The sequence below is a fragment of the Elgaria multicarinata genome, chromosome 2 (genome assembly GCF_023053635.1).
Source record: "Elgaria multicarinata webbii isolate HBS135686 ecotype San Diego chromosome 2, rElgMul1.1.pri, whole genome shotgun sequence".
In the NCBI taxonomy this organism is placed as follows: Eukaryota; Metazoa; Chordata; class Lepidosauria; order Squamata; family Anguidae; genus Elgaria; species Elgaria multicarinata.
Window position 1 is genome coordinate 165353919 of NC_086172.1, and position 16331 is coordinate 165370249.

The window sequence follows — 16331 nt, forward strand, 5'->3', positions numbered from 1 at the left end:
TTTAAAATCACAATTATTTCTATTGCAATAACTTGTTTCCCCCCATTATCTCTTCAGTATAGTAAAGTCATTATATCTTAGTACAGCAAATGTACTAAATTGTGGATCTTTCAAACTAGGTTCCCTTTTTCCAAGGTTGAATTCAGTGAATGTCTTAAGTTGGTTTTAAAAAATAACATATTCTACATCCAAGTCAGATTTTTAAGAGGTGGGTAGTTTTTATTTGCAGAATGTAGTTCCCTGAGCTTGACTTACTTCTTTTTGTTAAACTGTGTTAAAGGGAGGCTTACCACAAATCTGGCTGAATCTTTTATTTTTACTCCATATGCTAAAAAAGTACACTTTTTAACAATAGCTTTATTATTAAAATTGTTATTGGAGGGATTTATTTGCACTTGGACAACTCCTGGTAAATGGGTAAGTTTTAAAAGGTTCTTTTCTGTAAGTAGAATAGTTTCATATTTTAAATGCAGAGTTGCACAAAATTAATAATAAGTGAAATTACAAAACTAAGATAATTCTAATGTGTACCTTTCTTTCCTTTGTTTTTCAGAGACTAATAGACAAGTCCAGAGTAACTTGTGTAAAATGGGTGCCGGGCTCAGAAAGTCTCTTCCTAGTAGCTCATTCCAGCGGCAATATGTACTTGTATAATGTGGAACACAATTGTGGTACCACAGCCCCACACTATCAGCTACTTAAACAAGGAGAAAGTTTTGCAGTCCACACATGCAAGAGCAAATCTACACGAAACCCTTTGCTTAAATGGACAGTAGGTGAGGGTGCCCTGAATGAATTTGCTTTTTCCCCAGATGGGAAATTCTTGGCGTGCGTAAGCCAGGATGGCTTTCTTCGTGTGTTTAACTTTGATTCAGTAGAACTGCACGGTACAATGAAAAGCTACTTCGGAGGACTGCTATGTGCGTGTTGGAGCCCAGATGGAAAATACATTGTAACAGGTGGAGAGGATGATTTGGTGACTGTCTGGTCTTTTGTGGACTGTCGAGTGATAGCTAGAGGCCATGGACACAAATCCTGGGTCAGTGTTGTGGCCTTTGATCCATATACCACTAGTGTAGAAGAAAGTGATCCAATGGAATTTAGTGGCAGTGATGAGGATTTCCAAGATCTTCTTCATTTTGGAAGAGATCGAGCAAATAGCACGCAGTCTAGGTTATCAAAAAGGAACTCTACAGACAGTCGCCCAGTAAGTGTAACATACAGGTTTGGTTCAGTAGGCCAAGACACACAGCTATGTTTATGGGACCTAACAGAAGATATCCTCTTCCCACATCAGCCCCTCTCAAGGGCAAGGACACACACAAATGTCATGAATGCCACAAGTCCTCCTGCAGGAAGTGGTGGAGCTAACCCAGGAAGTAATGGAAACAGCATCACAACACCTGGAAACTCTGTGCCCCCTCCTCTTCCAAGATCAAATAGCCTTCCACATTCTACAGTCTCCAATTCTGGCAGTAAAAGCAGTGTCATGGATGGTGCCATTGCCTCTGGTGTTAGTAAGTTTGCAACCTTATCACTACATGACCGGAAGGAAAGACACCACGAAAAAGATCACAAGAGAAACCATAGTATGGGACATATATCTAGTAAGAGCAGTGACAAACTGAACCTAGTTACTAAAACCAAAACAGACCCAGCAAAAACTTTGGGAACGTCTCTGTGTCCCAGAATGGAGGATGTTCCTTTGTTAGAGCCTCTTATCTGTAAAAAGATAGCACACGAAAGACTGACTGTGTTAATTTTTCTTGAAGACTGTATAGTCACTGCTTGTCAGGAGGGATTTATTTGCACATGGGCAAGGCCTGGTAAAGGGGTAAGTTTTAATCCTTAATGCTGCATCAAAGAAGTAGAACTTGAATAGGTAGTTTTTCTCAAAACATAACTGAATGTTGAATATAAAATTTCTTTATGCTTAATGTAAAAAATTATTTCCTCAGAGCCATACTTTTGGATACTGCATGCCATATTTCTGAACGATTTGAAGTGTCTGGCCCGGGTAAAGTCCTTTTGAAATACAGTTGCCTTCCAGCCGGAGATGTGTTGTGTATCCAAAGTGTCAGTGATAGTTTTCCTATATTTTCAAAGCTATTTTTGTAATACATGATTGAGACAAATCTAAAAATCAATTAGTGAGGGTTAAATTGTAAGGGCATTCAGGAATATAATACGTTCACAGCTTGGGTAAGCTGTAATGCATTTGGGCAGTTGATTTAGAACGTTTATCTGGCAGGAATCCATAAAGCAGGATGTATTCTCACTTTTTTCAAAAACTAGTCATAGTACTGAAAACTTTTAATTCTCCTTCAGTGATCATCAAGACAATTTGTAGTGTCTCCATTTAAAATTTGAATAAACTGGTATTAAATATGCATTGTAATATTCTGACTTTTAATATCAATCTACTCCAACCATTTCTATGTGTAAGGTCATTTTAAAGTCCCCTAGTGGAATGTATCCCTTACTAATTTCCCCCTGTCACTTTAAAGTACTTTCATGTTAAAAAGTATTTTTTAACTCATGCATTTTCCATTAAATCCACAGGCTTAAATGTGGCAGTAGTAACGTTTTCTTTCCTGTTGAACAAAACTGACATTAGCTATTTAATTTTTAGCACTTTATGCTGACAATGTTTGGTTTGCTTTCAGTATTTATTAGCGATTTGCAGTCTATGGCCAAGATCAAAAGAACCTTGAGGTGGCTTCTTCTCATGCACTTTGTCGTCTTGGGCTCATCCTCCTCAGAGAATAAGCTACCTGTAAGGCTTTGGGGGATCCTTTGGTACAGAATCCAACACAGTGGGGCTGGAGCTGGAAACAAAGACTGATGTATGCATGGGAATGTTTTAGGCAGGCACATGGGAACTGGTAGATAAACTAGTGATGGTATCTTTAATGGCTGGTGGTTGTCTTTTTTTGGAGGTGTAGAATGGACACTTTTTTGATATTTTCCTGAAGGTCAGCCCTAAAGGTATTTGAAAGGTGTCACTGAGAGTTCCCAGGGTGCACAGATTTTGGGAAATTAATGCAAGAAGAGATCTTCAACTAGAAATCAAAGCCCAATATGACTGCAAGGTTTCACAACTTCTCTAAAATGTAATAAAAATTCAACATTTCAGTGATGTTTTATAAACTTGTTCTAAAATATGGTTTCTCCTGTATGCCTTATCGTGGATAGACAATCGGGAAATATATGGCATTGTTTTTCATGGAGTGAGGGAAGCAAATTGTAAGGATAAATGACAAAACTGTTATTTGTTCCTATTTGGTAGAATCATGGAAATGTTTGTATATTTATCAGTCTGTGCAGCGGGCAGACAGTATTGGCAGTAACATTAAACATGTGCATTGATGAAGTGGGCTATGCATGGAGCAAAAATATTGCTCCTCTGCTTAATCAGTATGGTATTCCAAAGTAACATAATACTAGCCTCTGGGCTATTTCCATTTCTATTAATTAAGTTAAAGGTTCTATAATGGAGTTGTGCCAGTAAAGCACAACTTGCATGCAGTGAATTTGATTTGGAACACATTTCAAATATTTCAGAGATAGAGTATGCAGTACCAAAAGCTAGGATTTCTATATTTGGCCAATGCGGAAATCTTTAATTAAAGGTAAGTTTCATGCTGATGCTATTCACTAGGTCTTTGAAAACTAATATCGCACACTGATGTAAATGCCATTTTGTTTAGGATGTATTTACTTAGAATGGGATTATTATTATTATTATTATTATTATTATTATTATTATTATTTGTTATTTTTGCAGTTGGTGAGCTGACTCAGCTGGCCTAAACTAGCAAGTTATGTTTACAGGGCTCTAGCCGAGGAGGTCTTTGTGCCGGAAAGGTGTTAATAAGCATCCTTTTTGTTTTATAGGAAAGCACTTAACTAAACTCTATACCTATTTAATGAATCTCCAGAAACATACATGGTAACATATTTCTTTCTCCTGGGTTATACACTGCATATTTTGTCTTACCTAACCCTATAGTTAAGTTTTTAAAGAGTTTAAAGCTGCTATTTTTGTGTTGCCATTTTGTCTCTGACAAATCCTCCAAACAGCTTCCATTGCCATTTTCCTCTGCTAAAAATGGTTTTCCACCTTTGCCAGAAGATCTAAGTTGGATAGGAGGGTCACAAATGTCCAGGTTGAGGAAAGAATGGGTCAGAGACACAACCAGTTGGGCAGTCTGAAACCTTACTGCTACTGAGCCAGCCCTACCATATTCCTTCTCCTATCTGTCTTTGGCCTAGACTGTAGCAGTCAGGATAGCAAGTGGTATGTTTCTACAGAAGAATAGGGTTAGAATAGACACTCAATTCTTAGAATAAGTTTTTTTGTTTGGCTGCTACTTGCCTTGGCTGGAGTATCTAAACGTAGTTTCAGTATCGGGAACCCATAGGGCAGAGGGATATACTGCCAATTTGGAGTAAGAAGACTCACACTACAAGCCTTAGGACTTCCTCCTTAATATTCACATCATGTCTTGAGCTTCCTTGTGTCCTTTCAAATGTAAAGTACTGTGTTCAGTAGATAATGTGGGAGAAGCCCATGTTGCGTATTAATATTACAGCAAAAAATTAGAACAGCCTACTCTGCAGGCATCAAAACTTCTCAGATAACTTTGTAAAAGTCTATGTTGTACTACTGGGATGCATATAAATCTCTTGTCCATTTCCTCCCCAATTACATTGTTAGTTTGGAAGAGACAGCAGTCTCTTGCATTTCTTTTGTAATGGTAGTCATACCTAGATTTCTGTCAGAAAATGGGATGAGGTTGCACTTACAGCTAAATCTTCATTGGCAGAAGGGTGTTACCTTCATTGGGACATCTACCCAGGTCATCTACATTCAACAACCACTTGTTATAACTTCAGGGAAAATTGCCATTACTTCTCCTGAAAACCCATGGTAAGAGTGGGCCAACTACAAAAGAATAGTTGAATGAAATGTCAGCGTATACCCTTTCCAGAATAATGTGTTACCAATTTGTACAACAAAATGCACATGGAATTTAGAAAATTGATTTGAACTACATTGTACAAAGAAAATCTAGAATTCAGTTATAGAACATCCTTCAGTTTTCCAATAAATAGCAACTGTAGTACAGCATCATGTTTAAATGAGTTTTGTCTTGGCTAAAATATTTAACAGACACTTTATGCTACTATATTTGTAAATGGGAGGAGGTTACACTTACTACTACATTTTCGATGGCAAAGGGCATTTTATTGGATGCAATTGAAGCATAAAGTGTAGTTGGGAACTACTATCCTATATGATTTGACATTATTTTGAATTCAGGGATGGTTTGGGAGAATTCAATATCTTTAGTTTGGTATTATAAAAGGAAACATCTTGAAATACAAACACACTGCAATCAGGAGTTTTGTAATTTGTTGAAATATGGATATAGCTTATTTATACCATTTTAAGAAAGTGCTTGGTCAAGAATGGTCCGGTTACTTCTGTGAAGCCAGGAGCGAGTGGTTGCCTTATAATGTGGGTGCCCAAATTAAGAGGGGAAGATTCTTACTAAAGAGTTTTCAGTACTGCTTGATCTTTTGGAACTCAGTTATGTACTTGAAAAAATATATATGTCTCCCTTCTATCACATTCAAGCTACTAAATTTGCATTTAGAGTAACTCCTGGCCTGCTTGTGCTAAAAGAAAGAAAGAAAAAACAGCTGATTTACTGTCACATAACTTGTGTAAAGTTTAAAAGCAAGGTTTTTTTCCCTGCATTTATGAATCTGTATACATGAATTTGTTAAGATTGACACATTAGGTGATACTGTACAAAATTGTAATAATATAGTGAAAAATCAACAGTAAAACTCATATGTATTTTCTTTATAAACGTCCATCTAATTTCTTGACAACTTGAATAAATTTCATAAGAGCCTTTCTAACATGACAAATTGTTAAACTAAATTGACTGTTGCAATAATAATGAAGCTTTAATAAGTATTGTTGGTATATTTATAATTTTAAAAAAATCATGTTGGTTTCATACTGCTTATTTTTTAGTGTTTTATGTCATTGTTTCAGCTGAAGAACCCTACTAAATACTTGACATTACAGAATAATTTACTGGGGTTGTCCTCTGTATACTGACATTAAATAAAAAGTCTGACTGAACAGTAAAATGTAGATAACTTGGGTATTTCATACCTACTTCAAATGTTGGCTTAGAGTTCTTCTACAATTGATCTATCATCATAACGCATGTTGTTTTGAACTGTCATAAATTCCATGCTGGATTGTTAAACTATACTTAGCTGAAAGAATATGCTGTGGATTTGGTTAAAGTGGTGTTTTTGGATAAAATAACAAGGGTTAAGGTGGTTATGTAAACCCATTAAAGAGCCATTGGAATGGAGAATTGATCCCTTTTGGATTCTACAGGAGCTCTTTCATTTGCCAACACCTTGCTTTAATCAGGTGCCTAAATAGAAAATCCAAGACCAGTTATACCCATTTGGTCAGGCAGGTTGCAAATACTTAAAAATGTTTCTGCCACACTTTAATTCCAATTAGGTTGGACCAGTTGGGTTCAGTGTTCTCTCCTAAGCAAGACCATATCTTACATCTGAAACATGCAGTGTAGTGGTTTGAAGGTGTCTTCCCCAAGTTGGTACTTTCAAGATGAGTTTTAAAATTAATCTACTTTTGTTTCCAAAGCCATACCTCCTGTTCTGTTCAGTTTTCTAGTTACCCAGTTCCTTTGCTTTCTAATATTGTGGTGTGTGCAAGTAGTGTTAAATGCTAGCTGTGTGTTTTAAGGAGGCAGTATCAAAATGCACGAAGTGAAGGCAGCTAAATGAAGTTCCTTCTCTAAGACCTGCTGACTTTTAGATGGAACCTTGTCTTCAGCCTATTCACAGCCAAATAATTTGTGTTTCCAGTCTGCATTACTCAGGAAGGGCATATTTATTTATTTATTACATTTATATACTGCCCCATAGCCGAAACTATATAAAGATTCTCTGTTCTGGCTTCGGTTTAATTCTTAGATTGATCATTCCTAGTTTTGAAATAGGAAAACCAGGTTAACAAACAAGAGGAAAAAGCTCATCTCTATAAATATTGGGATGGTGCTTCTGAGTACAAGTGTTTAGCAGAAACACTTGTACTCAGAAGCACCATCCCAATATTTATTTAAATTTAACCATGCCTTGGTGATATCCTACATGAATATATATGCTTTGGACATGTGAATGGTATTACTGGTTGAGGTAGAATATGTTTATATATCCATTCATCCTGTGGGTTTAGACCTTTTAGTAGAAGTGTCATACAACACATTCCTTATCCACTGAACATAGCTAGAACGTAGTGTCCCAGCTACTACTAGATAGGAGTGTTTATTGCAAATGGGAAAGTGAGTGGATTCTGGGGCTGGAGTGGGACAGACTTCTTCAGGAAGTCTGGAAGAATAAATTACTTTACATGTAAATGTATGGGATTTTAGGATTCCTAATTTTTGTAAAGATAGTATTAAAAAAAACTTTTACAGAATACTATCTCTTTATAGCAGTTAGCCCCTATCGTTTTGTTCAGATAGCTGAATAAGCCCCTCACTATCTCCAGGTTGGTTGCTGTGTGTTATTGCACAGGTGTTGTTGTTTTTGTCTGAATCTTGCTGTTTTTTCAACCTTTAAGTATTAGTTTGTTTTGCCCAAAAAAAAGAATACTTGAGTTATTCTGAACATATCGCTTTCATGTCCTTATTTGCCAAGCATTTGAAAAGAAATAGTTAACAGTGATTTTCAAAGCATAAAACATTTTGATATTGTTTCATTGTACAACCTGTTATATTTTCCTTAAACAAGGGAATGATCCACTTCCATTCCTGCAAACTTTATTGAGTCAAAGAATCTCCTCAAGCACTGCAGCTCTGTGCATGTGCAAAGGAATGCATCTGAAGACTTAAGTTACTGTCACAGTGAACAGATTCAAATTGTATTATGTTCTTTGACATAAACGGCTAGCTTTTTATTCTACCAGGTAAAAATTTGAAAGGCTGCCTATGTGTTAAATAAATAAAGTTGCACCAATGAAAGGTATTGCCATGCATATGGTTGGTGTGTGCATGTGATTGAGAGCGAGAGCACCTGACTGCTTTTTGAAATATCTTGGGCATGCTTATTTATTTATTGCATTTCTATACCGCCCAATAGCTGAAGCTCTCTGGGCGGTTCACAAAAATTGCAAATGAGCAGAAATGCTGACATCTGGAACAAGGTATGTTAGCAGAGCTCTCAGAAGGGAACTCCGCCAGACTGTCCCATTCCAGAAATGAGCATTTCTGTTCATTTCCCCTGGTTGCTTTACGAAGTGCTCACAGACTAGAGGCATTAAAGAGGCAGCTGGACAACCATCTGTCAGGGATGCTTTAGGGTGGATTTCTGCATTGAGCAGGGGGTTGGACTCGATGGCCTTGTAGGCCCCTTCCAACTCAGCTAGTCTTTGATTCTATGATTCTATGACAGCTGGTTCTGTGGGTGCAAAGGAATGAGCTGAGGTGCAGCAGCAGTACTGGATACTGGCTTCATTTTCCTATCTGTTCTAAAACTAGGAACATAAAATGCATTATGTATAACTTAAGATGCTATTTGCTACATTTCTTAAATGTAAAAGTATAAATCCATCAGTTTAATCAAACAATGGCTATATTCAGTGGAGCACCAAGCCGCTGCATCTTAAGGTATCAAACAACCTTGATTTTGCTGGTGAGAAATAGAGCTTAAAAAAGAAACAACATGTAATGAACAAAATGATGCTTTTATTATTTTATCTTGGAAACAGTCTCCTGTCTGCAGTGTAGCATTACCAAGAAAAAGATGAAACAATACAAACAAAAATTGGAACAAAGTGAAGCCACAGTAAGATGACTGTACAACTGACTATATACAATCCCAAACTCTTTACAGTTCTCTTTAAAAAGTAATGTTTGTCTCTCGCTTAACAGTATTAGGCAATTATCTAATACCTAATACTGTAGATTCTTCAATTATTAGAAACTGTTTTGAGGAAGTAAAGGGCCACTAAAACAATATTTTAAAACTTTGCCCTTAAAAAGCTTTTCACTCAATACTTTAAAAGTTAGTAAGATTTTTTTTTAAATCCCCCCCCTCCCATCCAATATTTTTGCACAGGAAAAATGGGGGTGGGGGGGAAAGGCCTCAGGAAAATCTTTACAACCTTTCCCCTGGCCTTTATCACATCTCTACACTTACACAATTATTTCATAAAATAGTTGGCTATCTTGAATAGTTTTACCTTATACAACACAGTTACTCATCTATTATTTGCGTGCTCCACCGAGTGAATAAATTGCTTAGGTTCAATAAAAAACAATCTTATAATACTTATATGGAAAAGTGAGGGGAGGCAGCTCATAATATTTGAACTACTTGGCTGAATGAGTCTAAAATAAGTTTTGAGTATCAGGAGTTCTCAATTTTCAAATGCTCATCTGACATGCCTGTAAAAAATGAGTCAGCGAGTAACTAGGAGAATTTTATTTCCTTTAAATAGGCAACCTCACCCATGGCTTATTGCACACTTTGTTTGGCCACCCCTCGCCCCAAGTTGTAAGGTGTGTGGTCAGAGTGGGAATGTCGGAATAATGCAAGTCCTTTGAGCTGTAAAATAGTCACACAGTCGTATGGATCCAAGCCTAGTGTTTAAAATCATATTGCAAAAATGGGATGGACATCTAGATGAATTACACAACCGTGGGAATATGGTGCTTTGTGCTGACTGGGTTGACTATATCTTTGCCTGGACAACTCACAGCTCACCCCATCCCAAAGGCTTTTGGCAGGTAATAGAAACAATGAAATCAGAATGTCATTGAAATTTGTTCACTGTTCGCTGAATTATCCTTGTGCCCAAGCATCTGTTATTGCGTTTGAATATGGAAGCTTTATTCCTCATTACTATGGCAGTGACTATAGTCATTGGCAGCTGACTATAAAAAAACTCACCATGGAGGACCGGCCTACAACGGCTGTTATGGATTGTGGCTGTGTTGAGTGTTCCACAAGTGCAAGCCCATAGCTTAGTGGCAGACTGGCCTGGGCCCAAGACATTTTGCTGCCAAAGACGGAGAGCAAATAGCACCATGTCAAGGTGTAGAGTACCCAAGGCCAGCCATGTTATTTTGGCACTTGAGGCAGAAAATCTCACCAGGATCTCTCCTCTCTGGCTTAAAAAATACTATAATAAAACATTAAATAATAATTTGCTTGCCTTTTCGTGATGTCCAAAGTCATCTGCCTGAGGTGACTGTCTCACTCTACATAATGGTAGAACTTACAGGTGTAATCCCTGGCAAGTATCTCTGGTAAAAGGATCTCAGGCAGCAGAGATAGGAAAGGCTTTGGGCGTGCTGGCAATTAGAATGCTAAGGTAGATGGACAAATACTTGTGGTGTATTGGGTCAAAAAAATGGGGTACTTTTTAAAAGCTTTGTTTACTAAATACAAGACAAACATGCTAAATTAATCTCCCTAGGGTAGGGGTGGGCAACTTGTGGCCCTCCAGAAGTTTTGACTCACAGCTTCCATCAGCTCTAGCCAGCATAGCTAATGATGAGGGATGATGATAGTTCTAAGCCAAAACTTCTGGAGAGCCAAAACTTGCTCACCCCAGCTCTACAACATCACAACATTTTCTGATGTAATTTGATTTTTTCCCTATGTGAATGGGGATTTTCCTAATTTGCATTGGAAAATCCCTATTGCCCTCCATTTTTCGCTACATTTGGGTTGTCAGTTATCTATTTTGCCAATATGAACTGACCTTGGGGAGGTTATTCTTGTAAGCTGCTGTCATGATGTATGTCAACTTTATATATGGCTTGGATTCGACTTCACATTTGATTGCTACTTTTTCACTTCTCTGATTGTCATACCTTTTGTTCAGAGTGAGTGTTTCCTTAATGACTAATTTTGCCACTTGATTTCAGCAGTTTTACACATTAGTCTCTGTGACTGAAGTTCTGTGACGGCCCTACAAGGCACACTACCCTGTGTAGTGAATAATGGTATAATATCGCAAGTGAATGCCTAATAAAACAGATGTTAGCTACTGGACTTAAAATGAGGATGGTGTGGAACAGCTATCTTTTCTGTGCCTCTACCACAAATATCCTCTTGGCTAAAATTGGCTTAGAGGTTTGTCGAGAACGAAAATGTCAGATCAGGTTCTGATGACTTGTCTTCTCCAATACAGGTGCTCCTTTTACAGGTTCCTGTTTCAAGAGCAGGAAGTGTTTTTCATTAGCCCTTTCTCGATATTTGGGTCAGAGCCAGAAAGAGCTCCTGTAGACTCTGAAGATATAATTCTACATTTCAATAGGACTTGGATCTTGAGGTTGACTTTACCTGATTTGCAGGATACTAAGAAAAAGGTCTGCAAACCAAATTTGAGCTATACACTGAAGACAAATTACATTGATAAAGGAATATGTGAAATATCTGTGATTACTAAAACTTGGTTTTAAAATATTGATGGGAAATGATTGGGCTGCCAGTACCGTTTGCATCAAATCTTAGTGAAGTTGCATGTTAGAGCTCTTCTCAGTGAGGTTTATTAGAACAAAAGTGAATTCCTCACTAAAGACAAACTAATTCCCTGGGATTTTCTATGCAGTGTCCGAAATAAATGGCATACTGGCGTTGGATCTGCTGGCTGAATAGATCCTGAAGTTTGGAAGGCTTCATTTGTCGTTAGAAAAAGCAGTCTGGAGTATTTAGTTCTGTTTGCAAGAATGTCCAACAGGCTGCAGCATCAATTTCTGTTACTGGAATATATGAGGCAATCGAGAGCTTTCTGTTTGAGGCATCGGGCTGAAGACCCACTCATGAACAAGCATCTCCATCTGGGATGATTACTCATGAGTAACTCTGCTTTATGGGTACAAACAACACACCACAAAGAGCACCAGAAATCTGGAAGCAAGAGTGACACTGGTGGATAACTATCTTCTCCCAGTAAAGGACTCTGGTTGCAAACATGTGCTGTAGCTCTCTTATGTTTTCCTAGTGTTTTAATAGAATAGCTTTAGAACATAATTCAGAAGTTTTGTATGATACAAGCTAAAATATAATCCTTGCAGTATATTCCTGTCACATTCTCTAATAGTGTGAAAACACCCAAGAGTCTCATGGCATCTTAAAAATGAACACTTAATATAGCATAGGCTTCTGTGGACTACAGTCCATTTTGTCAGATGCATAAGAATACTTCATGCATCTAAAGTGAGCTTTAGCTCATGAAAGTTCAAGCCACAGTAAGGGTTCGTTTCCAAGGTGTCACAGGATTCCTGGTTTTGCTGCAATGTACTACAACTGCTACTCCCTTGGAATTATTATCATGTGGGAAAACTTGGAAGTTGGTTTGTACTAAAAAGCTACCAGATGAAGAGTGAAATCATTGACATAAGACTTTTGAACAGTGTGATCTATCAGTTATAAGTACCGTATGTCAATACACGGTGCAGTAAAAGTTCTGCAAACTTAATTGTTTAGAAAAGTAAATGTTGGGTTCTCTTGCTGGATTAATGTAAATTGCTTTGTTTGCAGGGTTTATTGCCATCCCAAAACCAGGCCAATTCTCCAAGTGGAACTGTAGTATAGCCATCACACTCCTGCTAGCAAATCTTTGAACACAGAACAAGAAGTAATGACAATGGAACCAGGAGCTGCTGTTCAGCCAGAGAGCACCACAGTTCTTAAAGGCAGAATGTAAACTTGAAGTTATGTGAATCACATAGTGTTTTACAAAATAATAATGTAATGAGTTCTTTTTACAGCTAATATTTTTAGGCTGCTCGCCCAAAGAAGAATTTTGCTTAAAAATGCTTCTTTTGGTGTTGCCATTAAAAGTAGTAAAACCTTTTCCAGTTTCTTTATAATTCTCAGTGTAATTTAATCATATACATACAAACACATACACGTGTAAAATAAAATGTTTCTTAAATCCAAGTAAGTTTAATGGTGTTATAAATTAGAATTTCACTGTTGGGTTTTTTTGCACTGATTTTTTTTTTTTTTTAACCAGAGATGGTTAGCCTGGAATGCTCTCATGGGAAATGAAAGTCATTACTTTCTGGCTTTACAAATGTAATTCAGGAAGATGGATGCTGCAATCATAGGGTTTTTTTTCTAAAAAGATTGTTTGCACTTAAATAGCTTAATGCTAGTAGAGAATTACTTTTAAATGGATGTTTTTGGACATCCTCTAAAGCTATGTTATGGAGAAAAGAGATCCTTTGTATCTATTAAAAAGATTATTTTAATAATGTTTTCAACTACAATCAATCTGTATTATATGTGTAAATAATGTAATTCAGCAATTTGGGGGGAAATCAGTCATTACACTAGTAATTTTCATCATTTAAGAAAGTGATATTTCTAATCCAGAAAAAAAATACATATTAAACTATCTTGAATATGCAGTTTTGTTTACGTTCTGTTTAAATTAAATCAACTTTGATGTAACTTCTTGAATGTAATACTTTTGGTATGGACATGGTTTAATCCTTGTAGAAGATATTCCTTTTGAAAACACTCAGGTCAGGTTCACTAGTTATTTAACTGGGCTTATCTTTATTAGGAAATGTGATTCCCCTGCACTTTATTATAAAGTTTTTTCCTCTGACTAAAATCTTTAGAACACTACATGAATTCTTAAAATAAGCCTAGGGTTTTTTTTAATATATGTTAGTCATTCAACAGTGGTACTAGCCATTTTCATATCCTAGGAATGCATAGTTTAGCATATGTTAATGCTAGTAGAGACACTTAAATGTTGGTTTAAAATTATTGTAACACAATGCAATAGGCTGATACTACAGAATAATGTGCCAAAGTATGCAATTTTCCTGTTTCAAAGAAAAATTGATGCCTTGTGTTGGAGGATAGATTTGAAAATCTACATAATCTTAACTGCTGCTTGATTAGTTCCTATTAAACTGATTTTGAACACACTAAAAATTGTAGAATCCCCTCCAGTTTTTCATTGAAGAAAATGCTGTCTGTTTGATAACAGGAACTATGGGGCAGGATATTTCTCTCCTGATATCAAAATCCCTGTCTTTCTGACTTACAGGCAGAGGCATTAAGCCTTTCCTAGCTACTTCCTCATAAGACAAAATCATTTCCCCTCTTCTCTCCCATCAGTCCCTTTGTGTAAATAACATGGCAGCAAGCTCTGAGGCATAACTGGGAAAGAAGTAGAATGATCTGAATACCTGTGGTTGCAACGTTCTCCTCCCCTTGAAAAAATGCTGGACCACAAAGGCTACAATTCAGAGAGCATGTTTAGGTATATATAACTCTTCCAAGGCTTTGGACTTCTTCAAAAGTAGCTTGTCATATCTGGGGCCTGTTCAGACAACACACTAAGACATGGATAGGGCCGCTAACCCCTTTGCAGCAATTGGTTAGTGAGCATGGTTAAAGCGTAGTTATGCAGCCACCATGTTTAGGAAAAAATGCCATTCACACAACACTCTAAGGCATCATGGTTAGCTCAAACGTTTAACCATCATGGCTTAGCGTCTTGTCTGAACAGGTCCATAGATATGTGTGCTGTAAGGGTTTAAAGTCAGAATTGCAATGAGTCATTCTGCTTGCTGGATCCAGACTTCTGCAGCTAGATCTACATCTTTTAAGACCCTGCTTCTTACAGTAGGGTGAATCATTTTTTAACCCAATTTCAAAAACAGATTGTGGACATACATTGCCCTGGAAGTCAGCCCGTTCACATGCCCAAAGGAGCTCTCTGGATTGTAATCAAGGGCATTTTTAAAATCAGTTTTGAGTTTTAAATAGGGAAACAACAGCATCACGATACTTTGCATAATCCAAGTTTTCAACGACAAAGCTATTTCAGCTGCCACACATTGGATTGGATCTAGGCTTTGTGTTAGATGAATGGTTGCTTCTCTTCACAGGAGTCATTTCTGTGGAAGAATCCAGTTGACAGAAGGTGAGAAGGCAATTTCCCCTGTGCCCTACAAAACCTTGTTTGGGAGGTCCCCAGACTAGCAAGTTCCCCCCACCCCACTCCCCATTTCCACTGGTGGGAACAAAGCCTAGATCCAAAAATTTGTGTTCACAGGCCTACCTGCCAATATTTGATTTAATTGGTCATTTGTGGCATGGTGATACCCTGAGAGGGGTGGAGTAGGGAGAGGAAGAATGCAGATTCTTAACTTACAAAATCTTCCTTACCTGATAACTTGAGCAGATTCTTACTTGCCTCAGGCAAGTACTAACAGTCATGTTTAAGAACACAGAAGTATAAACTTACATGTAACCCAAATATAAGGAAGGTTTGTTTTGCATAGTCACTTCTGAAATAATTTCTGTGTGCATATGTACACATACATTTCATTTTAATTGTGTGAGCATGTAGTAGTTAAGGAAAGGGTTTAGGTGAACCATTCACAAAGTATCTCTACAATTTGGTAACCAAGTTAAAGAAGTTTAGAGACAGAGTTTTGCAGTGAAGAACAGGCCTGTGATGGGATTTAAGTTCTTAGGAGATGAAATGGAGAAGTTGGGAGTGCAGGTCATCTCAAATGCATGGGAATCCATGTGCTTCAGACAAGGAACTAGAGCAGCTTTCCTCAACTTGGGTACCCTCCAGTGTTTGACTATAACTCTCACCATTCCTGAGGGGGGCTGATGGGCATTGAAGTCCAAGGCACCAGATTGGGGAAGGCTGAGTTAGATGTTTGTGCCTGGGAATCCTATCCCTTCCTTAAAAGCCTCTATCTGAATCATGGTGGTGTGTCAAAGGCAAGCCCCTGCCTATGCTAGCCTTTGTATTTGCTGAACGGAGTTCTCAGCTGATGGAGAGCAACCATGAAAAATGGCCTTTCAAAAAGAAATCCCTTAGATTCTTACTAAGTGGTTAAATCAGCCTTCCCCAACCTGGCACCCTCTAGACAGGTTGGACTGCAACTTCCATAATTCCCAGCAGGCACAGCTCTTGTTGGTGGGGAATTGTGGGAGTTGCAGTCCAACAAGACTGGAGGGTGCCATGCTGGTGAAGGCTGAGATAAATCATCCTTGCTGCAGACAGCAAACATTCTACTCAAAACCCGAACGGTGACCTGTAAGAAGAGAGCAAACTTGTATGTTTGTGCTCACTGTGTATGGCATTCTATTTCTGCTAGTTATAAGGGAGCTGTCAAAACGCATGTGCAGGACTCTGGAGTCCCATCTCAGCTGTAAGAAATTAAATGCAGGGTATTTAGGGTAGACCTAACTTTGCAGGCTAGAAA

General features: G+C 37.7%; 1 protein-coding gene across 1 annotated transcript in view; it reads left to right on the forward strand.

The window, feature by feature from the left end:
* Nucleotides 1-14031, forward strand: part of WDR20 (WD repeat domain 20) — a 51503-nt gene extending 37472 nt beyond the window's left edge. The window contains exons 3-4 of the mRNA XM_063118068.1: nt 554-1834; nt 12619-14031. Coding sequence (XP_062974138.1) covers nt 554-1834; nt 12619-12672 — 1335 coding nt within the window. The 3' untranslated portion in view covers nt 12673-14031. The remainder of the gene's footprint in view (nt 1-553; nt 1835-12618) is intronic.
* Nucleotides 14032-16331: the final 2300 nt, after the last annotated feature.